General features: G+C 40.9%; 1 protein-coding gene across 3 annotated transcripts in view; it reads left to right on the top strand.

Moving 5' to 3' along the window:
• GABRG3 (gamma-aminobutyric acid type A receptor subunit gamma3) overlaps positions 1–27,903 on the top strand; it is a 335,488-nt gene that overhangs the window by 163,789 nt on the left and 143,796 nt on the right. For all 3 annotated transcript variants that reach the window (XM_052773978.1, XM_052773977.1, XM_052773975.1), the window contains 2 exons: positions 12,316–12,536; positions 16,157–16,239. In XM_052773978.1, the coding sequence (XP_052629938.1) occupies positions 12,316–12,536; positions 16,157–16,239 (304 nt within the window). The remainder of the gene's footprint in view (positions 1–12,315; positions 12,537–16,156; positions 16,240–27,903) is intronic.

The following is a 27,903-nucleotide window of genomic DNA, read 5'->3' as shown; positions in this document are numbered from 1 at the left end:
GGGTCAATATCATTGTTTCTCTTCTGTCAGTAAATAATACAAGGGAAAAAATACCAGCAAAAAGACTGCTCTATAGTTAATTACCGGTGACATTCACTGTTGGGCGAAGGATCGGCCTGAGTCCGTGTGCCACAGAAAGCGACATACAAGCATTATATTGACCCCATGACTTTCCCCTCTAGCGTCCCCCTGCATAAATGTGTCCAAAGAAAACAAACAGAACCTCCACAGCCTCTTCTGTCTGAGAGAAACCGGTGCTTTCCCTTCAGCTCCCTGGTGAAATTTCCAGTGCTGCTGCTCAGTGCTGATGGCAGTGCCTGCCCCGAGCCCTTGGCCGAAGGACGGTGGGTGTCTGAGCGGGCCGTGGGCCGCGGGGGGATGCAGGGGTGGGAGAAGGGGGACTGATGTCAAGTGGTTACCGCGGCAACGGGGAGGGGACCAGTGGGGGGGAGCAGAGGGGGGAGTGTTTCCATGGCAGTGGATGGAGCGCCTTCCTCACTTGGGCCGGAGATGCAGCTGTCCTCACCTATAATTACCTGCTTGGGGCCGGGGGATTTAAGCACAACGTACCAGGAGTGCCTGTGTTATCACCTCCATATATTACCTACTTCATTTCTAGTTAGAAAGCAAAACTGCACTGGAGATAAAGTGTTTTTCCCATGCAAGCTACACCCATTTTAATCTCTTTTGGTTGATGACAGTATAACCAGTTCACAAGTAGTAGCAGAATTACTTTTTATTCTTTCCAATATGGTGCAGAAACCTATATTCCAGTATCAGTTATTAATTCTGGAGTTCTAGAAGAGATGCTGAGTTAGGGAGTGAGTTTGTCTTACGCATCATTACATGACTATATTTCATTTTCCCTAATGAGCTTTGCAAGATAGATCTTAAAATTTCTTGTTTAGGTTCTTTCATTATTTTTTTTTCCTAATGATATTAGGTATTGAAAATTTCTGGTAGGCTCCTTTTGAATCTCCCCAACTGGGGAGTGATAGTTTGTGAGTGTAAGAGGAATGTGCTCATATAAAACTGATAGGAACAGCCTGGACTCCTGAAATTGCTATCAGTGAATGGCAATCAGCCATCTGCTATTTCATCTGGTGTCACTTTTCCCTCAGACTAGGGACAATGAAGAAATACCAGTGTCAATAGGTGATTTAATATGAGTCTCATATGGACTGAAATGTAGGGAGAGATGGAATTTGATCAACTTTTGCTTGAAAAATAGGGTCTTAAAGGGAGACAGAACTATTTTGAGTGTCAAACCACCTAACACAAGAAGGCTTGGTAGGAAGTATTACCTGGATGAGAGGAGCCCAGGGATTACCTTGGAACCACCCACAAAACTAGACCAAAAAAAAAAAAAAAAATTGCCCAAGAGGTGAAGAAACTGAGGCAAGGATAGGCCTCCAGATACTTACCCTATTGAAATGTCTCTGTGCTTGTGTTGTGAAGCCTAGATGAAGCCTAAAGACATTTGCCTGCTGTATTTTCCTATGAAGAGGCAAGCTGTGAACCAGAGTGTCCTCAGCTTGGAAATGTGGGAAGGCTAGGCTCAGCCTGCTGAAGGCAGCCAGCACAGTCTTATGGGCTATATAGTTGGAATATGGAGTCTCAGCCTCCCCTCAAAGCATGCTTCCAGCAATGCAGAAGCAGAGAGGGGTCTGGTTTTGCCTGAGCCAGCAGTGCAGAGGGGTGCAGGGCTGCCCCAGCTCCTCTGGAGGCCAAGAGCAAGAAAGGCTTGAGCACAGCTGAGACTCTCATTACAGAGTGTCTCTCTGTGCTTATGTGGCAAAACAGTCTTGTTCTCATTTTTAGCGCAGTTAAACATTTGCATTTCCCTCAAATGCAAATGAGGGCTGTTACAAATAAGCTTTTTCTACTACTTTGTGCACAGTTGGCTTTTTCGTGCATCATTTTGTTTAATGACAGTAACACCTATTCACATCCTGTGGATACAGGATATAACTCACTGTTGCTTCATTTATTTACATGATTTCTGTCATTCAGCACTTTAAGCTTTCCTTTTGGATCCTATTTGTGTTGTAATGAATTTAGACTTTGTGACCTGGGTATGTCTATTCTGCTAAATCAAAGAAGTCCAGGGACCAATACTTGTCCCCAGGACGGAGTGGCACCAATTGGTGTATGTCTACATTTCTTAGTTTTAGCTGCCTTGGTGGCAGATTCACCCTGGAAGGAACAGGGTAAGGAATTCAGCTGGCAGTGAAGCAAGGTGAATGACTGCGTGTGCGGTGCTTGAGCTATGTCTGTAGTCTCCCCTCACTCAGCTGAGGGTATGCAATCACTGAGTTAGTGCTTCTTTTGAGGAAAAGCACATCAAATGCAGAATTGTATTTATTTATTTATTTATTTTGACCCTTGAAATTGTTCACTGATGGGTGGCAGGATGGTTTCAAATGGGAGAGGGTTTGAAAGAATGGGGTTTAAATCCCTGGTGAGCTGTAGATTTCCTGCACAACCCTGGAGAAGACAATGATGCCCTCAATATCTCAGCTTCTGAAAAAGAGAAAAGAAGGGTATAACTTTTTTTTCCCACCCAGAGTGTTGTAAGGATAAGAGAGCAACTTTCTGGGACACTTGGATACTGTAGTAGAGTGGTATGTGGGTTCTTAAGATATAAGGTAGCCGCAGGAGATACCCTGAAAATGACACTGGAGGGGAACAGTTGGAACAGGACTTTCACCCCTCTGATTTTGCCACCTGCCTCCTTACAAAGTGCTCCTTACCATCTTTACTCTCGCTCATGATTCTGCTTGAGACCCTCATTGTACCTGATGCTTCAGCCTGAGATAGGTGTCTGTTTTTTCATCACTGCCCTCTCTCCTGTTCCTTTACAGCTGTTCTTGTGCTAAGAGTGACAGTACACATAAAAGCATCATGGTAACCTCTGCTTTTCTAGCTTGCCAATGGCATAAAAGATGTTTCAAAATGCTCTTCTGCTTCTTTGGCCAAAAGGCCCTCTCTCCATCATTAAAACAAACTCTTTAATACTGAGATTATGCGCATAAACTCTTATTGTTTGCAGTCTTTGAGAGTGCATTTATTTTCATGAGCAGGGAGTTTAGCTTCTGTTTTGAATAAGCTAACAGCTCAAGAACTATGCTTATAAAGTTGATACATCTTTTGTTGTAATACATGAATACTATCGAGTATCTTTATAATTTGTGTTATATTTTTTTCAGATATCAAGTATTCTTAAGAGACCTTAATAGTGTACTTTATTACATTAAGTATAGCAATTAACATACATTCACAGGCTTTTAATTTTCTCTTTCTTTGTTTCTTCTCTTCAGTGATTATTCATTTTTATTTCTTTACTGTTTCCACAGGAGTTAAGCTTGTCCTTGTGCATTTGTCTTACTAAATTCACAAGTTAACAACCTGTGTTTCTTACCACATCGAATTATGCATTTGGAATCTCTCTTTCTCGCTCGCACTGTCTCTCAAGTAAAACCCAACCTGTCTGCTGTCTTAGTAAAGCCTTAAACTACAGGTCAGAGTGGGCACTGTAATTTTTCTGTCAATCCCAACAACACTGTTTCTTCCACCAGCAATCTCCTTAGGAGTGACTATTCTGATTAGCATTTTGAGTTACATTGTCTACCAGATAACAGTGACCAAAAGTCTACCCACTACCATGTAGCACCCACCTCTACTTTGCCTGCGACTTCCTTGCATGCTTTGGACATCCCTTTTTCTAAAATGGCCCAATTTAAGACCATATAGTTATGGCTCATCAAAGAAAGACAGATGTTCTCCTCAGGCCCTGTCTGCCACAGGACATGAACCCTAGCCCTCTTGACACACCGAGAGAAGAGAATGTGGAAGTGCAGTTGTGTCACGGTCATAGCAATCAGGATGTCTCTGGGAATGCTCTAAGAGAAACAGAAGCCAACAGAAGAGTCCCAAAAGAAATGTAAAGCAGCAATATTTGGCAAGAATGAAGAGTCTTCCACTAAAAGGGATGGGAAGAGAATAGATCTACAGCTGGTTTTCTAAAGTGAGCCACATTCTTTCTAATTTCATGCTGTGTTTCTGGTTATGGAATGGTTGATCAAACCAGAAGAGATAATCCATCAGTGCAGAGTGAGGAGGAGACATGAAGGGATCCCAGGGGATGGGCCAAGACAAACATCTCCAGCCCTTCCTGTAACTGAATGGAAAAAGTCACCTGGAATACAGCAGGACTAGAGCTAACCTCCAAGGAGCCAAAATAGGCAAAGTGAGACAGATAAATGTTTTCTCAGGGAAAGGAAATGCTACATGATAATTTCATGTTTTGTTTTTAGTGTGAAGTTAGCTGTCTTTCACTCTTTATAGTAGCAAGAAATCAGTGGAATAATCTTCTAAAGCAGCCAGAGGGCAACGCTGTAGTGAAGAAGGCGAGCTTCTGTCCTCCTCACTCCCAGACTCCTGCTGAAGCAGTGATGAGAAGAGCTTTTTTTTTTTTTACTCAAAGCATTCAGCTATGGAGACAATTGTGACTGCTTGCTGAAATATTTTGCCAGTGTTAACCTGAATAGCCATTATATCTATGGTGACAATCTCAATGTTGACTTTGCTTCTTTCATTGTGTTTTCTCCATATAACCATCATGCTTGTAACTTTATGAAAGTATCAAAGCAAATTCTCACAAAAGAGCAAGTTATTCAAAGTATTCTAGACACAAAACAGTTTGGAAAGTTTTCAAAGTTATATATTTTACTACCACTGTAAACCTGATCATTCTGTGTTTTGGTTTGTATATTTATTTTGGGGGGCTTTTGAAGGTACAGCCTTAATGCTGCTGGGAAAGATAAACTCAGATTAAGAAAAGTAAAAAGCTCAAAAGTGGAGAAGTGTTTCCTGAGCTCTTCCACCTCTCAGAGACTATTAGGAATAAGGGTAGAAGCTGGATGGGGAGCAGGAGCACAGACAGTAGAAACAAAGGAGGCTGGTGGAGAATGGGAAGGTGAGCCATGATATGCTGTCTCTTAGGCCCCCAAACCCAGTGTTGTACGTAGTGTGAGGTAAATCCCCCCCCCATCTGGCTCCTGAGCAGCCTCTGAAAACATGAAGCTCCAGACTGGCAGAGTTATTTCAGGGAAAGTTACAGACAGCCCTAATGGTGCTACTCTGCTCATCCCAAGCCATGCTGAAAGCAAGACAAACTTTCAGGACATGCGTGTGAGAATTTTTGTCCTCACAGAAGGCTTGTGTTGGTCTTGATGATACCACAAGAGTTTTGAATATGTACTGCATATGAAATACACTCTTTATTTTACCAGGTTTTCTCCAGCAGACTTCATTTCTTTTTCTGCATTATTTCCACAAAATGAGAGTGTGTAGGATTCAAAATTGCTTTGCTGGAAAACGGTAGACCATTCCACTACTTTCAGTTCCTTCCCACAGGATATCTGAGAGCTTTTTACCAATTTTTAAAACTAGAATGCAAGTTGCACACAGGATGCAAAAACAACCAGTACCTGTGAAGGAGTAATGCTAAGGTAACATTTTAAGCCTTCCAGGGCTCTCCTGGAATCACTGTAATTCCTGGCTTTTTATAATCTGTACACTGTGCAGTCTGGGGAACAATCATCACACTTCATGCAGCAATTGCTGTGGGAATATTTATTTCCATCAAGATCAAAACTAGCCATAAACATGGCCTGTACCTCTTCAAATGATCAAAAGCCTGTTCAGAAGATGCGCCACTGGACAAAGGACAATTCTCTTCCCCTTCTAACCCGCTTCTTCAGGGTAAGATATGAGAATCATGGAAGCTAAAGGTGGACTGTGCTCCCTAGAATTAATTTTGGTGTTTTGGTATCGGGCGTGTGAATGTTCTCATTCAGGAAGAGGGAACCACTCTTCCTGTACTTCAGGGAGTATTTCTTCTTTCATTCTTTTGTCACACAACTAAAGGGGTGAGTGAACCAATCAGACAGCCCTTTGCAGGGTAATCTTTGGCAACTTGGTTGTTGATTAAACTTTGCTTTCAGTGGTAAGCTGGGCTGGAAAAAATATTCTTTTGTTGAAAATGAACTTCAAACTCTGAAAAGATTACCCTCTTTTAATGTTCTTCAAGTGCACAAAATTGCAGACTAAATAAACAGATATCATGGGTGTTGCTTTAATGTTTGGGACATTTCCTATTAAAACACAGTATCTCAAAGCCTTCATTTTGTACTTTTAATCCAAACATGGCAAGGGCATAAAGATAGAACATTTCCAGGCATATTCACCTGTGGTCTATGGCTGAGTGCAGAAAGAGGGAGACTCCCACCCTTCAGAGATTTTGCTCTCATTTCTTTCCTGTTTCCCTGAACAGCCCTGTCCCATGTCCCAATCTTAAACCGTAATGCTTAACATTTCTGTGATGCTGTTTGCTTGTAAAGGGTTCTACCATTATTAATTTTTTTAAGCGTACTTGATAGTGAATGGTTTGGACTGAAATATAAAAGGGAAGTTTAATACTTATTTCCAGAACAGTTTAAGACTTACAAATAGGATTGCCCACTTTGGTCAAGTCAAGCCTTTTGGTAACCACAGGAGATTTTATCCCCTACACAGTTTATTAGACTAGTTTGAAGCTTATGGGAACAGTGTTTCTTGTGTGTTGGCATGATATACAAGGGGTGAGCAGCGAACAGAATAATCATAATCTCAACTGGACTCTAATTATTTAGATATTTTTAGTTGATTGAGTACGAGCCTCATACAAATCCCAGTAATAGCTTTAATCAAAGAGTCTCATTCCATCAACAATCAAGATATAGGCTCTACAATGAAAAAAATTAACATTTTGGAAGAGTTAGAGAAATAATGCTGAATAGACCAGAAAAGATAGCAATAATTGCCAGCATAGGAAAATGGAGTCTTGAGGTGATGGTGCATTATTTAGTAGGCAATAGTAAGAATCTGGAAAGTATCATGCAAGAAATTCTTGCATTTTTTCCAAGGACAAGACTCTTGATGATGTTGTTGTTGTTGTTACTGTTGTAACATTGTGAAAATGCAGAAAATGAGAAGGCTGCAGCAAAAGCAACAAAGGTGTACCATACTATTATCTGTAGTCATTCAAATAGATCACCCAATTGTGACAACCAATTAAATTGTATTTTCCAGGATTAACCTACATCTAAAATGATATATCATGGTAGGAGAAAAGCTTCATGTGTTGTCAACAACATGTTAGCTCCTCTTTTGACTGAGCAAACAAGGAAAGACTTGGTTGAAAAGCATGTATTTTTCTCTGTGACTACAGATATTTCAAACAATGGCACTTTCAAGGTGTTTCCAATCATTAATCATTCCTACACAGCTGAAGAGGAAATAATTCACTGCTGCCTTGATTATTTTCAAGGCACTAATGAAACCACATTAGGAATATTTGAAAATGTAAAAAATATGCTAAAATCAAGTAGTTGGAACCCTGACTATGCACAGTTACTTGCAGCTAATACTGTACTCTGGCTTATGTCCCCCTGTCCACAAATCAATAGGAAGTAGGAAAGAAAAATCATCTCTAGCTTATTGCTCTGTACATAACCACAAAACAGAAAAATACCGTCTGATTAAATCATCATTTGATTTAGAAAAAAAATCATTTTCCCTCATCTTATTCAGTCATTTTTCTCCAAAAGTTTCAGATTTAAAGGAGAGCTTATAAAATTTGAATGGGAAGAAATGTTCTCCATGAGACAATTACTTGCATGCTGTACAGGTAAAAGGACCATAATCTGTTTTCTTGGTTTTAGAAGTTACTTTTGGAAGTTAAGTGAGCATTGTCAAGTGCCAATTTTAAAATCCCATTTTCAAAGATAACCTCATTGGAGGTGATAGAGAGGTTTTCAGTGACAGAATGTTACTTTTTTTCAGATTGTACTGAGTGGTTCTTGCAAGTATAAGTCTTGCAAGTAGAACAAACTGGCTTTTTACATGATGAAATGTATAAGATAATGCATGCGTTTAAGGTTAAGTTGCAAAAAAGAGCTGAGAAAAAAAAAGAAAACAAAGACATTTTACTCAGAGGTACGTATTAGCTGCCAGAAGCAAGGCTTTATATTTTCATATGATCAAACAAAATACAAATAAACTGATTTAATTTTACTGAAAAGCATTAGTGTTTCCAGAAACAGTAAAAACTATTGATAATGTAAAATTTCTTAAAAGGCCTGATGTTATGTAGTTAGAGATTCAGCTGAGTACTTGCATATATCAGAAGTCTTTGACTGGGAAACATTCTCATATTGTAGTTTCACATTCTTGGTCTTTCAATTTCTTAAAATTGTTTAGTTTATTTAAAAAAACATTTTCCTTATGTAATCAGATTTGGACAGATTGTGGAATCCTCAAGCAGATTCCATTTCAATGAAGTTTTTAAGTGCAGGGAATTTAACATGTAACATGCTTTATGAATTTACTTTTAAAGCCAAACATAATGAATTCTACTAAAATTGATAATAAATTATTCTTCTATCAATCCCTTCAAGTTCATAAGTGAATTTTGCATCAGAGAAATTTAATATTATTTCAGAAATATGTGATGTACTAAAGGAAATAATATTTCCTTAGAATTTCCCTTTGTGTTAACATGTAGACATATTTTTCCCCTTAGGATTGGCCCTTACTTCTTCTCAAGGAGAATGTCTTTTTGGAAGTGTGGCTGCTCTGGGGTGTAGCTACAGTTAACACATCCAGGCACAGTGTGAATATGTGGTATGAGTAGGAAAAATCTTGAGTCTGTTTTTGTAGTGTGGCAAATTAGGTGCCTATAAGACTAGAAAACTTAGTGACAGAACACTTTACTGTACATGATCTTGGGATCACTTCATGGAGAACAGTTTCACCTTTCTGCTGCTGGGAAGAAGTCTTATTGAAAATTCTGCTGGTTTTTATTTGTTCCTGTGTTCATTATAGTAGTCAATGGTTACTGCCAAAAAATAAAAAGGAAAAGAAAGAATCAGAAGGATATCAACAAAATTTATGGTGGAGTGGTAGAACAGAACATAAAGAATATTATTAGAGTTCTAGGATGTTGCTTTGTCTGAGGCATCATTTCACTGAAACCTAATGTCCTGCCTGAACTCTCTAAGTGCAACTGTTACATTTCACAGAAATCTAAAATGGCAGGTATTAGCTAGCTAATGAAAAGCATTCCTTTCTTATATAATATTGACCTGTGTATGAGACCAACATAGAAACCTTTCTTCTGGCAGTTTCTTGTTAGATGCTGTGTGTTGGAGATCACTGTACCAGCTTTGGGCAAAGTAGTATATGGAAGCTGTTGACTTCACTGGGAACTGAGTATCTGTTGTCAGTGAAGATAAAGGTAATTTTCCTGAAGTGTGCACAGGCTTAGCTTCATTAGAAGTGAAGAACTGAGTGCCAGTTTCAAAAGTGACCTCTGTCCCTTCCTAGTAGAGTGAATGTATGAATATCATACTCCATTATCTGCTTGGTTGAAGACTGAAGCAATTCCAAAGATTAATGTAAAGGATGTACTGATCTAACATTCACTTCTGAAAAGGATTAATGGAGAGAACAAAAAGGATGAAATTGGAATTCAGATATTAAATGGAAATGTGCATTTATTTTTACTGGGAATATTTTGTTTTGCAGTTTGTACATTCTGACTGAATATTGTAAATACTTTAAATAAAAAAAAATAGAGGTAAATTGTTGAAAAAGTCAATGCAACTAATTTCAAAGAACTTTGATTGACTTTTCTTTTAAAAATGTTGCTTTGCTTTATATAACCTTAGTTTACAAAAAGAAAAACGCATTTTTTTAAAGAACTAAATAACTCAGAAGATTTGTGAACCATTTAATTTGTGTTGAAATGTTTTTATTAAGGTGAATGGAGTTACAGTGCCCATTGCAGAGATATTTTGAATAATGATCATTTCTGGTGTGTTCTAGTTGCAGTGATAAGTAAAGGAAATGCAAAATGGGAGTTGGACAGTGGTGTTAGCATGGCCCTGCTTCTAGGATAATGCAATCTGTTTCCCAGCCAGAGTAGTTTACCTGGATGGAAATGACAGCGATACAGCTATACTGCTCCTGGTGCCCATTTTGCTCAGATCTAACTGCAGTACCTTCTCAGGACACTGTATTATGGAGCTCAGGGTCTTTCTTTCCTTTGGTGTTGTAGAAATCCTAAATATCCTAAGTCCTAAAATCCTAAATATCATTAAATATGTATGATATACTAGAAGGGAATTATGACTGCTCCTAAATTTAGTAAAAATAAAACATTCATATAAAATAACCTCAAATATGAATATCATGCAAAAACTTGTCCTGTAAAAAGACAGCACTGTCATTAGCCAGCTGTATACAAATGGTCTTTGATTCTATAAATACTGATTCTCACTTGTAGGCTAAAAAAAGCAACTCTACTCACTCAGCATTTGGAGAAACCCATAGACATGTCTGGCATATTCCTCTCTATAGAAGCTGAATGTGCCAAACTCTTGTCACTGGACTTTCAAGGACTAAAATGATACAGGATTGATTGTAAAGAAACAAGAACAGCACTGCCATCTTAAACCTGGTGAATTAAGGGTGTCCTTTTTGAATAATAAAGGTATGCTGCATACATTACATTGCATCCTTTAAGTGTATGGAGATGTGCAACTTTATGCTCATTGAGATGAAAGAAAAGTCTCTTCAGATTCAGATCTGTCAGCTTCCCTGAGAAAATGAAGCTAATAATACAATGAAAAACCTAGTGAGATAGGCTATGAAGAAAAATAGTCCTTAATGCCTTTAGTGCCTAGGCTTTAATTCCTAAGGTGATCTATTACCTGGTATTTGGATACATGCTAGCACTGCTTATGCACCTATTGATCATTTGCCATCTAAAGATGAGAGGCCCAGAGTGTGTTTTGGACTAGGATTACAGTGTCAGTGAATTAGGTTTCCTGGTGTTATAACATCAGCTTTGGAAGGATGGCCTGCCAAAAATGTAATAGTGCAGGAGAATCAGATGGCTTTTAGCAAAAACACTGTCCTCAGTTCAGACTACACGCTCTTCTAATTATCTATAAATAAAAAAATATACAATACTGTTTGTGTAATAGCATTTCTTTTTATACCTGCCTTTCAAAAACTTAGGAATAGACAAGCAAAAATGCAATAAAAGCAAGTTCAGAGTGGTCAAAGGCAAAGACATCCCAGACTTTCCTCACAGCTTTAATTGTCCTTTGTTCAGATATACCAAGAGTGCATCTACCAGGGGACCTAAGGAGATGTTTTCCTCTGGATTATCCCCAGCCCCTGTATTAGCCTGCATTGTAGAGCATATGCTTTGTGTCACATCAGCAAATGCTGTCCCTGTCATGGATGTAGCCAGCCCTGTGATACTGAGAAGGTCTTTCATGACACGGTCAGATGGCCATTTCCACAGGGTTCACAGGTAGACCAGTCTGGAAAGAGGAAAAGGAACATAAGCAAATCAAACCTGACCGTTCCCAGCTGCCAGTGGCTGGAACTCATAATTCAAATATTGATTTTTACACAGTTTCTTCCATGGAGTATTAAATGCATAAATCAGTGTGTTTGTATGTTCACCTAGATCATTTTGTCTGTTCGTCCATGTGTATCTCAATTTCTGCAGTTATACCTACTATGACTGCTTACCTACAGAAAAACAGCAGTAAACATGGAGTGAAAGAAAGGATGAGATTCATGTAAATTATGACATTGGCCTATTCAGGGCAGTAAGCTAGTGATCACTCAGCTCTTAGCATTTGAGGTACATGAGGTGTCTGCAAAGAAGCACGAACATGCCTTTTCAGTTCTGCTCTAGTATGGCTTGAAAAAGAGTAGCTGAATAATTGGTAACAAACAGAACAATTAATTTACTGAATTTACACAACACCCTCCCTAAAAGGCATTGCCTTAATCAAGGGAATTTACCATTCTCCAGCTTACATGTGTTGCTCTTGTTCATATTTCACACCTCTTTTATCAGTCTGCCCTATGACAAAAAGTCTCTGCAAATTGTACCTTGTAGCTGTGACTTTTCAGAGACAATGGAAAAGAATGTGCTAGTGCAGAAATTGTTATGGCACAGGACCAAGGCAAGTGAGATGTTTGGCCTGTTTTCTAAAGTAGCTAGAGGGGAAAGAAAAGGAAAAAAAAGGAAAGACATTATTTCCTGAGGCAGTAAAAAACCAAACTGTAGCTCCATTGGCCTGAATGTATCCTGATGCTCTACACCTGGATAGATCTTGTCAAACACCAAATAGCAGTGGGAAGTGTGGAACTGATTTCAATTTGTGTATCATGCTTTCATTGCAGGAATATCAAATTGATATATTTTTTGCCCAGACGTGGACAGATAGCCGTCTTCGCTTCAACAGCACCATGAAAATACTGACTCTGAACAGCAACATGGTTGGCTTGATCTGGATCCCAGACACGATATTTCGTAACTCGAAGACAGCGGAGGCTCACTGGATCACCACCCCCAACCAGCTCCTCCGCATATGGAATGATGGCAAGATCTTGTACACCCTCAGGTGAGCACTCAGCGAGGTGCAGGGCTGAAAGCTTCTCCTGCCTCTGGCATAGTTGCAGTAATTTTCAGTGGTATCTTTGTTCTCTGCTGTTTTCTTCCTGGTGCTTACCTGACCGTGCTTTTCAAATACTGAAATACTCAAGCGTAAGTACTGCCGAATTTAAAAAACAAAGTTTTGTCTTTCTAAAGAAGAAACCTTGAGAACTGGAAATAGGCCTGTCTAAATTGTAGAAGTTGGGCTTTTTAGTGCTTGTAATAAAATCAGGAGCATGTAGTCCCATAAAGCCTGTCAGAAACCTTTCTGATCAGAGTTAGATGCAGGGCTGGATAAAGTATTTCTAGATTCATGCTAATGCCAATACTTGATTCTTCAAATAAATCACGCTGAAAGAGTCTGTCACATCTCACCACAAGGGTGAATTGCTGGAGGAAAGGCTTTTAGAGTTTTTCTAATCTTCGTGATATGATCAACTGTAGGGTATTAGAAATACTGTATATATTTGCATAAAAAAAGCCTGTGGAAATCAAAATATGTGTTTACTTATGGAAGAGTCGAATTGCTCAGAAGGGAGTTTTGCCATAAGCCATATTCCACACAGCAAACTGTTCCAGAAACATCCCTTTCACGCTACATTTTCTTCAGTGATTGTGTTCAGCCCTTTCAGTGCAACAGCATATTCTGATCATGCTTGCAATTGCAGTTGGGCTCCAATAGAAAGTCTTTGGCAAACAATAAGGAAGGAAATAAACAGCTGGAAAAGCTACTGATATTTTTAGTGTCCTTCCCTTCTTAGGCTTGCTCCACTGTGAAGAAGTCTTGCTTATTTCGGTAGCCTTTAGCTAAAGACTTTGGTTGATTAGGATGTCAACTCCAATACCCTCTTGGTTGTGTTGTTGGGTTTTGGTTTGTTTTTTTCCTATTAAGCTCTGTTTAGTATTTCAGGGCAAGCCAAGTGTCTACCTAATAGTAGTTAGAGTTACATACCTGTCACTAAAGAAACTATTTGTTGAATGAACTGCTTTGTCTAAAGCAGATAAGAAAGGGGTAATACATAACCCAGTGGATTATTTGAATGAGCATTTTTATTTGTGAAAGATGTTTTGAGTCCTTTTCACCCACTCAGGTCAGTTTTACATAGGAGGAGCTGTTAGAATAATCATTGTTCATTGATAACACTGTGTAATTAAAAAACATTTAATCTGACTTAAGTGAGCACACAGAATTGGTATGGCATGGAAGCGGTAACTACTGTATGCCCTGGTACTGTCAGGTGTTGATGAGTGTTCTGTTTTCAGGAGAAAGTGTACAAGATTCAGTCATGCTCCACACCTTTCCATCCTCTTCCCTGCCCACTTTTGGGTGGTGTTACGGATGCACACATAACCAAATCCAACAGGTGTTAAAACTCAGATTTATTCTTCAGTAAAAGTTAGTTAGAAGTCTGGTAACATTTTATAAAACCACAGGCTCAATGATGTAAAGAGAATTAATACTACACGGCCGACTTAAGAATCCCCAAGATTTAAAGTGATGGCTCAAAACGCGCGTATCACTCACCTAAAAGCTGAGGGCTCTCTCCCTCGAGGAGTTACCTCGGGCGGTGCCCCGGCCCGAGGGGGAGTCCCCGACTGCAGACCCGCTGCTCCGAGGAGGACTGATTCCAGCGTGTCCTCCGGCGGGACCCCGTTTATACCCCTGTCGAATCTGACCTGTGGTCATTTTAATCCCTATTGGCCAAGAAGGTCACCTCGGTGTACCTGGCACATCTCGACTGGCCAGTTCAAATTTCAGCCTGCAGCCTCCAGGGTTTCCTCCCCCTTCTCCCTTTCCGGAGAAGTTTCGTTTCCTGCTGGCGGGATGGGGAGGGGGCGGGGGGGAGTGTACTGCCACAGGTGTGAATGCACTCCTGCCCTAACACTGCAAATCCTCTTCTAGTGCCAGTGCAAAACCACTGTTAAGTTCCTCACAAGTGACCTTCTCCAAGACAGAGGTTTTCTCTGTGTCATCCTGAATCTGAGACACAAACCTTTCCCCATTCAGTTTGTTAGCTTTTGAACTAGTTTAAAAAACAAAAGAAAGAAAAGAAGCTGGTTTGGGTTTGTGTGGCGAGGTTTTTGGTATGGGGTGAGGGTCCGCAGGGCCGGCTCCTGTGAGAAGCTGCTGGAAGCTTCCCCGGCCCCAAGCCGGACCCGCCGCTGGCCCAGGCCGAGCCCCTCAGCGACGGCGGTAGCGCCGCTGGGAGAGCGGAGTGAAGAGGGGAAACCTGCGGAGAGTCGGGGATTGGGATGGGAGAGGAACCCCTCTGCGGGTACCGAGGTCAGGGAGGAAGGAGGGGAGGAGGAGCGGGGCAGGAGGGGATGCCCCCGCAGCCCGCGGTGAGGCGGCAGGCCGTGTGTCCCCAGCCACGGAGGGGAGCGGGGGAGCAGATGCCCACCTGCAGCCCGGGGAGAGAGGAGCCCACGCCGGAGCAGGGGGATGGATGCCCCCCAAGATGGCCGGGACTCCGTGGGAAAGCCCACGCTGGAGCAGGCTGGGACTGAAGGACTGCACCCTGCGGGAGACCCCCCACGGCGGAGCAGGGCCCGAGTGCGGAGTCCTCCTCCCCCTGAGGAGGAAGGAGCGGCAGAGACAAGGTGTGGCGAGCTGACCCCAGCCCCCATTGCCGGGGGGAGGAGGGAGAGAGAACCGGGAGTGGGGCTGAGCCGGGCAGGAGGGAGGGCTGGGGGAAGGTGTTAGAAGGTTGGGGTTTACTTCTCATTATCCTACTCTGTTTTGATTGGTAGTATATTATATTGATAGTGGTTTTTCCCCTACTTGCCTGTGACCATAAGTGGTGAGTGATCCCTCCCAGTCCTTGTCTTGACCCACGAGCTTTTCTTTATATTTTCTCCTCCTCATCCCACCGGGGCCAGAGGGGAGGAGTGAGCAAGTGGCTTCGTGGCGCTTTGTTGTCGGCTGGGCTGAAACCATGACAGAAGCCAACAAAAAAACCTCATGACCTACCCTTGCTGCATAAATTCAGGCATGCAATTAATATAGTGTCTGTTTCCTGAAAAAAGACTATATAATAAACTAGCACTTAATGCAATCTACCTGGGTAAATAGATTTACTTTGTAAGCTATCAGGCTGAAGATTATCTGGTTTTAATAGTCATTTTAAAATCTATTTTAAAATACAGAGACAGCCCAAAATGATTGAAAGAATATTAAGTTCACACTATACATAAATGTGGAGAATGTTCCTTATTAGGTTCTTTATGAGGTTTTAATTTTGTAGAATTACATACCAGTATATCAGCCATATTTCTGTTGTAAAGAATAGTTGTTTTCATCCCACATCCTTCAATGATAAATTGCCTAGAGAAAAACATATGCTCAGATTTCTTGGGATCAAGAAACTCTTAATGATGTGTCTGAAATTATTTGTCGGTTTAGATAATTATTATTGTTTTGGATCAGGTCTAAATACCCAATGAACAATTTGCAAATATAGTCCCTTCCTTTCAGGCCTTACTAACAGATGTCAAAGCGCTCTTGCATGATACCTAAGGTTACCCTGCCTCCTCCTCTGACTGTTCATTGTGCTGATGTGTAGTAACAGACGCTTGGTTTCTCCATAGGCTTACCATCAATGCTGAGTGCCAGCTGCAGCTGCACAATTTCCCAATGGATGAACATTCATGTCCTCTGATATTCTCTAGCTGTAAGTACTGCTTTAATACCTTATTGTTGTATAGACCTAGTATGCAGAGGCACGAGTTTAATTCTGGTATCTGTCAGGTTGTTCAACACATATAGGAAGTTTAGGTTTGCTTAAATATTGAGGGAACTTTTGCTTTCCTCTCTAGCAGTCCTGGTCGATGGACTTATGCCATGAAGTCTTCTGCAGTTTTACTCTGTTTTTTTGGCAGAACCAGCCTTTTTAGTTGATACTATAGTCACACTTTCAGCAGAAGCAGATATTCATACCAGTCTGTGCTATGTTAATCTATACAATCACGTGACATGCAAATGAGAATAGAAATTACAGTTTTCTTTAGGAGGTGCACAGCTTGGGGACATGCCCAGCAATCTCTGAACATCTGAGTTTATAGCAAGTAGCATGGTAATGCCTCTCTGTTCCATAATAAAAGTAAATGGTGTAACTACTGTAAATCTCATTTTCCTTTTATTGCTCAGCTTGTCCAGTAGTCCCAATGTTGTATTGTATGTAGTGGTGTTGGTATATTTAAAACCTACCTAATAGGCAAAACAAATACATTGGTGAAACGGATGGAAAACAAAAGTCAGGTGAGTTAATCTTGAGGTACAACATTACTGTGAGGAAAAGTTATCTTCATGCTGATTCATCTGAAAAAGCTTGAGAGCTGTCTGCTTATGGGTACACCTGCACAGTTTTGTAATCCAAAGTCATACAATGCAAATGTTTTACAAACATTTTAAAAGAGTCTCCACTAAAGATTTTTCTTTTGATAAACTCCAAGACTCGGAATCTGTGTTCTCCAAAAACAAATGGGAAATGTATTGTTTTGTCTTTCTATTTAGAAAATAGCTTTTTCTCCATCAGCTCTTAAAAAGTGATAGAAGAATAACACTATTTAATGTCTTCATAATAGGTATGCTGTTGTGAAAGTAGCGTATTGATTTCCATTTGTGAATAGTATACAAGCAGTGATCCTCAATCAGAAACTAGATTTGAATTTCAGCTGATCCAGGGTGCATTCTTCTTTTTCCCCAGGAAAATGTTTTAAAATTCTGCCAGTGTAAACATCTCCTTTTCCCCAAAAACATTATCACTACGTTGCCATTTTTTATGATCTATGTGTATAAGTGAGCCTGGGCAAAAATACACAGTGGTGTGTTTAATTCAGATGTGTGGAATATATGCATACTCAACTGAACAAGAGGCAGATAGCTCCCGAATGAGCTTTCCTACTAATGAACACTTGTCACTGAACTATATGCACCTCAGCTATCTTTAGTTACTGCATAAAGCTACTCTTACCTCATGGCAACCTGCTGTTGATTTGCTGAGGTACCTGGAAAGGAGTGTGTGATCTTAAAAATTAATTCCCAGTCCAGAGATACTGATTAAACCTACCACATAAATTTGATAGGTCCTGCGCTAGCAATAACCAAAGAAGGTGAACTCTAATAAACAGGGAAGTCGCTTCAAACCTTGCATTCCCTAAGTGCTAGGCAGTTGCTGAATGCAAGTAAGTTATGCTCTGTGTTTTTTGTTTAAAGAGAGAGGATATCAGTGGGAACTTCAGAAGGCTCTGCTCTATGGCAAAGTTTCAAATACATCTTGATTTACAGAGGTTCCTCCTAATTTAGATCTATTAGCTCGGAGCCCTTCTGCCCTTGAAAACACATGTATTACCATCGTACATGTACTAGCATTTATGGAGATGGAGATTACATGGGATCAAGCAGAAGCTGAATGTGTCACAGTTTCTGTGTGTGTTCTTTGTAGTTTCTTGCCAGATGGAAAAACCAATGGAGGAATATTCAAGCAGTGTTTTATAGTTTTGTCAACCTTTTTGGTCATATTGATAACAAGGGTTTATTTCTTTAGGTTCATACTGAATTGTGTTCTTTTCCTTGAACACTTTTAGCACTACTATTATCATAATAGTAGGACATCTCCTGTGTGATTTGTTTGTTTCATAACTCGGCTGTATTTTCAGTGTTGCGTACATTCATAGCAGTCCCAAGATACATGGCACTCAGTGGGACTTATGAAGTGAATGACTGAGTGAATGCCTGAATGATTTATTGCTGCCTGCTATGACAAGTTTCTGAGGGGACAAGCTGATTATGGATTCCAAGATGTATGTCTTTGAATAAAATAGAAATGGTTGTAGAATTCAGAGCACAGCTCCATTTCCCCCTGCATCCCTTCCATTTGTTCCCCAGCACACAGACAAATTTTTGCAGTTTCCACTGTAGGCAAGCACAAAAAAGCACAAGTTTTGGAGAATATTCCCTGCATCTCTATACACACATGAATAGGTTAATATTTTAAATTTCTTACTTTTTACATAAATTTCCCTTGATGCATCAGAAATGTGAAACTAATCTCAAATCGTTTCTGCAGTATTTTCCTCTAGTGCGAACTAATTCACACCCTAACCCAGTTGTTGCTTTGGGGATAGTTGATGCTCCTTTGGTGGGAGTACTGAGCTCTACTTGGTCCCGTTGCCAGAATGAATAAGGAGAAAAGAGCAGCTTATAAACGAGAGACCATCTCAGTAAGCTAACAGTGGTTAGTAAAACCTTCCTACACCTTCCTGTGGAAAATCTTGTTCAAGAACAGTTCCTGAAGCTCTCTAGTCTCTTTTATAGGAATTAGAAAGTATTGAAATAATTTGAAAGCTCTTTACTCTCTGTGCAAGTTTTGTATGTGCTTCAGGTGACGTGGTGAGATGACTCATCTGGCATATTAGGGCATGTGGTAGGCATGTGTCTTGTTGCTGTCCTTGCATAGATGTGTGCTTAGCACACTCCTTCTGCGGAAAGTTGAGCCCAATGGCATAATGCAGGGTTGCTGTGCAACGTGACAGCTCTTTCCCAGTCTGTGTACCACATTGGTTTGATCAACCACATGTGGCAAGCAGGACTCCTTAATACAGAGATGCTACAACATTCTCATCAATGCCAGTGCATGGTATGAATGTGCATTTCCCCGTGAATGTGAAGAAAGAATCAATGCTGTGACTTGATCCCACTGTATCAATCTTTGATAGATTTTGCTCTATATGATCATATTGCCTTCATATGGTTTTGAAGTACTATATACTACTGCATAAAAATATTGTGTTAGTGTGGTTCTTCATGTAGGTTAATTTATCCTCCTGAGCCAAGGGAGGCTCCTGTACTACTTTTGGTACTCCATTAGCATATCAAACTGTCTTGGTTATCTTATGCATCACTGATTCGAGTATTGTGGAAATAATTTCAGGATTCTGCCATAAAATTTAGTTTATTGAGGTAGTTGTTAAGATTCACATGAACATCAGTGAGGAAGAGGAGGTATTCTGTCCGAAGGACAATGTCAGCACAAGAATATACAAATAAGACACAGACAGCAAAATGCAGGCTGGAAATGAGAAGTAAAGCAAAATTAATTGTGGAACTCCTACCATAGGATAGTATGGGTGCTAAAATTTTATAAGGATTCAAAAGTGTTTGGACAAATCATTTAAAGAAAAATGCATTGGGAGCTTTTAAGCATAATGAGATCACTCTGTACTAATGGTCACCATTTTTTTTTATTCTGAGGGAGTAAGAGCATTTCAGATTAAACAGTAGGCAAAAGTAGCTGTATGGCTAAGCTACTTGAAGGAACTATTTTCTGTTAAAGTCATCACATGACTGGTTTCCAGCTGGCCTACATGGTTTTGGTTTTCCTTTGTCAGCCACTTATGGGACTGTTGAATGTTCTGGATTTTCTGAATTTGGGAGGACTAGGCACACTGCAGAATAACGTGAGCATGTTTGCACCCACACCTGCACAACAGTTAATTGTTTGAGGTGTTCATTTTTTTCAGCCCAGCACAGACCTTCACCTCCTCTCCCCATCCACGTGCTCAAGATTAACTTAAATTCATGACACTCCTTCAGGTGACAGCATACGACAGCCATACCAAAATGAAGGTGACAAACCCATTACACCCAGTTGAAACAATCAGGTCAACTAACTTTTTAATTATGTACAAGGAGCTTTATGGTGGGAATCTGTGCTAGCTGCATACCTGAGGTCTGAAACAATCTGTAAGGCCATGCTTCAGGCTTTATCAGATGCTGTAATATTGAGCTGCAGTGCAAGATGCCAGAATAAAAATAATAAGACTGAATTGATTAATGGGTTTTCATTGCTTTATTTTTCTTGCTGCTGTTCTGATCAAACTGCAGACACTGTTGTTCATTTTAAAAAGCACCTTAGATTTAGGCAATAGAAATGATGACATTTTTTGTAGCCAATTACTTATCTTTTCCCTAGTGAGAAAGTCTACAGTGTCCTGAGTTGCCCAGTACTGGAGGATTGCTGCAAGGCAGGAAAAGGTGGGCATGCCTGGAATGCTATTCCTACTGCAAACACTAAAATATGCACACAAAAGTTCACGAACAATTCAAGTGTTTTCAGTTCAGTGGAAAATAGGGGAAAGCAAAATTTCCAGCTCTTGATGGTCCAGTTTGCTCAGTCGGGTCTTAAAACATGTACTTTTAGCCTTCTAAAAGTTCAAGTTCTTCTTTTTTTTTTTTTAAGTGATGTATAAAAGCATGCAAAGTATTGCAGAAAAAAGTAAGGAAATGTGAAATGCATTTTAAAGAAATTCATCCAAATCTAACATAGTGTTTGAAAGAAACAGATCCCGTCTTTCTAAATATAAACTCAGTTCAATCAAATGTTACCCCTTTGAACATGAAACCTCTTATGGATATGCAATCAGTACTTTGAGCCTATCATTAATTTTCTAACAGAACTAGCTGTCATCGCCAATTTTAATATGTTTCTCCTAGCCTGGAAAAGTAAATGCTGGTTTTGTGGAATGAGCTGTACTTTGTTTCATCTCATGTATCATGAGCAGAATCATTAATAAAGTCTGAGGGCAGAATTTTACTCCTGATGAAGAACAGGCCAGAAGGAACACAACTTAATGTTCATGTGTCTCAAGAGGAGTTTCATTAAAGATGCTGGGAAGGCATTGCAATGTGCAGAAAAAGCTTTAATCCACATCTAAACTTCCCATCCGTGCTCTCTGTAATGGGCTGAACCAGATCATGGGGCATCAATGGAATTCTTGATCCAGGTTTTGTGATGAGCGTATTTTACCTATTGTAGCTTTTTCCTCTTCCAGGAAGGTAGAAATTAAGTTACCGGGATGCATCCATCCTTCTCTTCAGAAGGCTGTCTTTTTCAGATAATAGTCAATATAGAGAGGTCTTATAGAGAGGAAAAAAGAAATATATTTATGGAAAATTTGGCCTTTGAAAGTTTCCTCCCAAACCCTGTATTTAGCATATGACTTGTGTCATATATGACAATTCATGAATACAATACCTGAAGCATATCTGTGATAAATTCCTCCTCTAACTCATCTGCTAATCCCTCTTACACACAGACATTTCCATGTCTTCTTATTTCTGTTGCCCTCTTTTAGACTTTACTGTTTTCATTACATATTTTTTCAAATACCTTGGTTGGTGTGCAAGGCAGTATTCAAAGACAAGTTGACCATTCCAGAGATTTATGAAGGAGTGCATGATTCTGTAGGGATCTTCTTTGCTTTTGTTAACCTCTAAGCATTAATGTTTCTACGCATCTTTTTCCTGAGGTACCCACAATGACACCTGGATATAGTGAATTTGAAAGATGTTGTAGTCCTACGTGAGTAATTTAATTTCTTCATTCCAACAGCCATTCTGAGTGTAATCTGCTACTGCATTGCTTAGTTGTTAACTCTCCTTAGGTTTCCCTAAAATTCCCTGCAGGTGTTTCTTTTTTATCTAACATAAATAATGTATTGTTTCTTAGAGAGTCAAATATTTATCCAATTGTTTGACTACTTACTACTGGCTAATTCACTACTACTTTTCAGTGTGTGACTCAATACATTTCTCAATATGTAAGAGACACTGCATTAAGTATCTTTTAGATTTTTATGACTCTCTGTTTTATATCCAAGACAGGACTCATAAAAATTTCACAAGTTAGTTTGCATTGGAAGTTCTGCTAATTTTTATCTAATTGATCCAATAGGATGTGCTATAGATCTATGAAATTGGTCAAATTCATCCATGGTATAAGTACATTCACTGTAAAGTTACACTTTCTAAATCTAATTTATGGTAGATTCATGCCAAACTAGTGCATATTGTAAGTATTAGTGTGGCACTACTGTTTCCGTTAGTTTTCTGTCTCATTGCTCAAGGTGTATCAGAGTCGCCTTTCTAAACATTTATAGTTATATGATTCAATGTTGGTTTCAAATTTATACAATATTTTGTGATATAAGAGTAGTAGACTTAAAACAATCTGATATTAGATCTAACAGCCACCAATACATAAATGACCTCTGTTTCATAGAAAAAACAACGAAACTTCCCTGAGGTTGAGGGTCGTCTGTTGCCTCTCTGATGATCAGGGATTGTTGATGGCAGTGGCTGATTCAGGTAGTATCCCTTGCTCTTCTGTTCCTCACAAAGTGCTAAGGTTTCGGCCTAGTAGCAGACCAAATGTCTCTCTCCTTTTATAGTGACTCTTGAGATTTTTCTCCACGAGATTGAAGGCTCCTCTGGAGAGGCAGCAGCTGCCTTTACTTCCAGCAAAATTGAGACCCTAGAGTAAAACTACAGCAAGTACTAATTAGTGAAGCCTAAAATGCTTAACTCATGATATCTTGGGTCCAGAAAACTCTACCTGAGACAATCTGGATTGATGGTAGGCTATTCCAGGAACTTGGCATCTACCCCAGTTTTGCAGTGGTCTTCCAAGAATCCTTGGTGTCTCCATTTACCCTGCATGGTTGCCTGAGGAAGATGGGAGACCTGTGTCACGGCGCAAACTCTCTAGGCAATCTGCTGCAGAACCCAAAAAATGCTCTTATTCCAGGATCTGAAGATTAGGATAGGCGACTGTATTTCAGGGACAGGACCCCCCAGCTCTGACTTACATTTAAACAAGGAGACTGGAAGTCCCAGAAATCCCAAGTGCATTCTAGCTTCTCAAAGCAACCAGTCTTATTTTTCTAAATTTTTTCTTAGTAAGATTAAAAAAAAATCAGTACCAAAAACAATTTTAGAAAAGACAAAACCTGCCTGTGAGCCATTTGTTTTTGGCAAGAATATATGTAGCTAAGTTATGCTTATGGTGTCAGGAGAAAATAAGAGAAAATGCTGAAGCAAGACAGGTGGCTGGTTGCATGTCTGACAGCTGAATGCATCAGCAAAAGGCCCTGGAGTCTCTGCCATGTGACAATCATTGTTAGTGCCTGTGATTTCATCACAGATCTCATGATATTCAGTGTTTACTTGAAGCCAAAACCCCTTTAAGCATGTTGTGCCAATGCAAGCTTTTCTTTTTTTTTGACAAACATTTGACAGTGTGACACAAATGCGCCACAGGCAGGAAGAAAATAGCTTTCTCACTCTAATGTAATGTAACACCTATTATACACTACATACTTATGTTATTGTTAATTGCTTATTTAGGCATGTGATAACTGGCTTGCAAATTAATCTGATCTTTATGGAGAGGCTGGTCCATAACTTGTAAACCCCTGGCAGCCCTGCATTTATAACTTCTGACTTACAGAGCTCATATTTGTGAAATACAGAGCATCAGCAGACAGTCACACTCCTTTGCATCATATCTTTTAACAGGAGAAGGAATGACTGGTTTTGGCACTCTGTAACAATTGCATCACAGGACAATGTAGCCATGTTGTATCAGCCAGCCTGTAGCCATCGATGACTGGAATGCGGCTATCGAAGGCTACAAGCTGGTCAGAAGGGACAGGCGAGGAAGGAGGGTTGGAGGAGTTGCCCTCTACATCAAGAAATGGTTTGAGTGCAAAGAGCTGTCTCTGAAGAATAGCCATGAGCAGGTAAGAATTAGAGGCCAAGGCAACAAAGGGAATCTTGTAGTTGGTGTCTGCTACAGGCCACCCAATCAAGGGGAGCCTATTGACAAAGCCTTTTAACTCCAGCTGCGGAAGGCATCACGCTCACAGGCTCTCGTCCTGCTGGGGGACTTCAGCCACCCTGACATCTGCTGGAAAAGTAGCACGGTGAGCTGTAGGCAATCCAGGAGACGCCTGGAGTGCGTTGAGGATAACTTATTAAGCCAGGTAATAGACAGCCCTACCAGAGGGGATGCGATACTGGACCTGATGGTCACCAACACAAATGAGCTAATCGGTGATGGCAAGATTGGAAACAGCCTGGGCTGCAGTGATCACGCACTGGTGGAGTTCACAGTCCTGAGGGATATGGGTCAGGTCAAGAGTAAAGTCAGGACCCTGAATTTTAGGAAAACAAACTTCCAGCTCTTCAAGGAGTTAGTCAATAGGACCCCCTGGGAAACTGCCCTCAGGAACAAGGGAGCAGAAGAGAGCTGGCAGATCTTTAAGGAGGCTTTCCATACAGCACAAGAGCTCTCGATCCCCAGGTGTAAGAAATCAGGCAAGGAAGGCAAGAGACCAGCATGGCTGCGTCAAGACCTGCTGGTCAAACTAAAGGGCAAGAAGGAATTGCACAGGCAGTAGAAGCAGGGACAGGTACCCTGGCAAGAGTATAGGGACGCTGCCTGGTTGTGTAGGGATGGGGTCAGGAAGGCCAAGGCGTGGATGGAGCTGAACTTGGCAAGGGATGCAAAGCATAATAAGAAGGGCTTCTACAGGTATGTCAGCCAGAAAAGGAAGGTTAAAGTGTATCCCCTCGATGAGCAAGACCGGCAAACTGGTAACAACGGACAAGGAGAAGGCTGAGGTACTCAACAAATTTTTTGCCCCAGTCTTCTCTGGCAACTTCTCTTCCCCCACCTCTTGTGTGGATGGACTGCAAGGCAGTGACTGGGGGAGCAAAGTCCCTCCTACTGTAAGAGAAGATCAGGTTCAAGACCACCTGAGGAACCTGAACATATTTAAGTCTGTGGGACCTGAGAAGATGCATCCCAGAGTCCTGAGGGAATTGGCTGAGGTAGTAGCCAAGCCACTCTCCATGATATTTGAAAAGTCGTGGCAGTCAGGTGAAGTCCCTGGTGACTGGAGAAAGGGAAACATAGCACCCATTTTCAAAAAGGGTAGAAAGGAGGACCCTGGGAACTAGCGACCAGTCAGCCTCACCTCTGTGCCTGGAAAGATCATGGAACAGATCCTCCTGGAAGCTATGCTAAGGCACATGGAGGACGGGGAGAGGATTCGAGACAGCCAGCATGGCTTCACCAAGGGCAAGTCCTGCCTGACCAACCTAGTGGCCTTCTATGATGGAGTGACTACATCAGTGGAAGGGGGAAGAGCTATGAATGTCATCCACCTGGACTTCTGTAAGGCCTTTGACATGGTTCCCCCTAACTTTCTTCTCTCTAAATTGGAGAGGTATGGATTTGATGGGTGGGCTGTTTGGTGGATGAGGAATTGATTGGATGGTCGCATCCAGAGGGTAGTGGTCAACGGGTTAATGTCCAGATGGAGATCAGTGACAAGTGGTTCTCATGGTATAACCCCAGCCAGCAACTAAGCACTACACAACCGCTCACTCACTCCCCCCCCCGCAGTGGGATGGGGGAGGAAATCGGGAAAAGAAGTAAAACTCGTGGGTTGAGATAAGAAAGGTTTAATAGAACAGAAAAGAAGAAACTAATAATGATAATGATAACGCTAATAAAATGACAACAGCAAAAATATAAGGATTGGAATGTACAAATGATGCGCAGTGCAATTGCTCACCACCCCGCTGATTGACACCCAGCTAGTCCCGGAGCGGCAATTCCCCGCCCCCACTCCCCCCAGTTCCTATACTAGATGGGAGGTCACATGGTATGGAATACACTGTTGGCCAGTTTGGGTCAGCTGCCCTGGCTGTGTCCTGTGCCAACTTCTTGTGCCCCACCAGCTTTCTCGCTGGCTGGGTAACAGAAGCTGAAAAATCCTTGACATTAGTCTAAACACTACTGAGCAACAACTGAAAACATCAGTGTTATCAACATTCTTCGCATACTGAACTCAAAACATAGCACCGTACCAGCTACTAGGAAGACAATTAACTCTATCCCAGCTGAAACCAGGACAGTGGTGTCCCTCAGGGGTCCATGCTGGGACCAGTACTGTTTAATATCTTCATCAATGACATAGACAGTGGGGTAGAGTACACCCTCAGCAAGTTTGCAGATGACATCAAGCTGAGTGGTGTGTTTGACACACCTGAGGGATGGGATGCCATCCAGAGGGACCTGGACAAGCTCAATAAGTGGGCCCATGTGAACCTCATGAGGTTCAACAAGGCCAAGTGCAAGGTCCTGCACCTGGGTCAGGGCAATCCCTGGTATCAATCCAGCTCTGGAGTCCTCAGCACAGGAGAGACAGGGCCCTGTTGGAGTGGGTCCAGAGGAGGGCACAAAAATGATCAGAGGGCTGGAACACCTCTCCTATGAAGAAAGGCTGAAAGAGTTGGCATTGTTCAGCTTGGAGAAGAGAAGGCTTCAGAGAGACCTTATTGCAGCCTTTCAGTACCTAAAAGGGGCTTATAAGAAAGATGGGGACAAACTTTTTAGCAGGGCCTGTTGTGATAGGACAAGGGGCAATGGTTTTAAACTAAGAGAGGGTAGATTTAGACTAGATTTAAGGAAGAAATTTTTTACAATGAGGGTGGTGAAACACTGGAACAGATTGCCCAGAGAGGTGGTAGATGCCTCATCCCTGGAAACATTCAAGGTCAGGTTGGATGGGGCTCTGAGCAACCTGATCTGGTTGAAGATGTCCCTGCTCACTGCAGGGGGGTTGGACTAGATGACCTTTAAAGGTCCCTTCCAACCCAAACTATTCTGTGTTTCTGTGAATGTGGGGACACTCTGGAATAGAAATCTTTGTGCACTCTCAGTTAGGGAGTCATAGCAATCCATTCTATAAATAAAGACTTGTCTGTAAGTAAGATAAAAGTGCCCCTTTATGGGTCTTTTATTTCAACATGAGAAAGCAGACTGGATAGCATGGTGTTGCTCTTACAGGCAACAGTCAGAGGTGGATCAATAGTCAGCAGTGCCCAAACTCTTAACAGTGCTGTGCACAGCTCACTCCTCTTTGGGTTATGGACAGATTTTGATCTTTGGTGGTTATCTTGATCCTTGAAGAAACATCCTAAGGCACTTTCCTAGTTGCATGCTCCATTGTGTGTGCACAGATGTTACATCATAGGCTTATTTGGGATTCCTTTCTTTTGGAGTCTTACATTTTTGCAAACACTGATATAGTTATACGTATTTATTCCTTGTAGCCTCCCTGAATGTAACTGAAATATACATCACAAAATATAACATAAAATGTGAAAGTACAAGTCAAGGTAACCCACTGCCAGGCAACTTAAAAGCTGCAACATTTCCCTTCTCTTACCCTTATTCACACATTTCCAAAGGCAGGAGACGAGCTTGCTTGAACCCAGAAGGTTCAAGCTATTTTAGGTCCTAGTATAATATGTGGCATATTTTTAAAGAAACAAAGAGCATATAGTTTTCTAATTAATTAAGTTGTTGTAATGAATAGATTTAAAAAGAAAAAAAATTAAAACCAATTGTATTATTGTCTTCCATGGCCACCTCAATGGCCACACTAAAAGTTACACTAATGCATCTCCAAACTGTAAGAAC

The sequence above is a fragment of the Harpia harpyja genome, chromosome 22 (genome assembly GCF_026419915.1).
Source record: "Harpia harpyja isolate bHarHar1 chromosome 22, bHarHar1 primary haplotype, whole genome shotgun sequence".
Lineage (NCBI taxonomy): Eukaryota > Metazoa > Chordata > Aves > Accipitriformes > Accipitridae > Harpia > Harpia harpyja.
The sequence above is the reverse complement of the archived record's forward strand: the minus strand, read 5'-3'. Positions and strand labels throughout refer to the sequence as shown.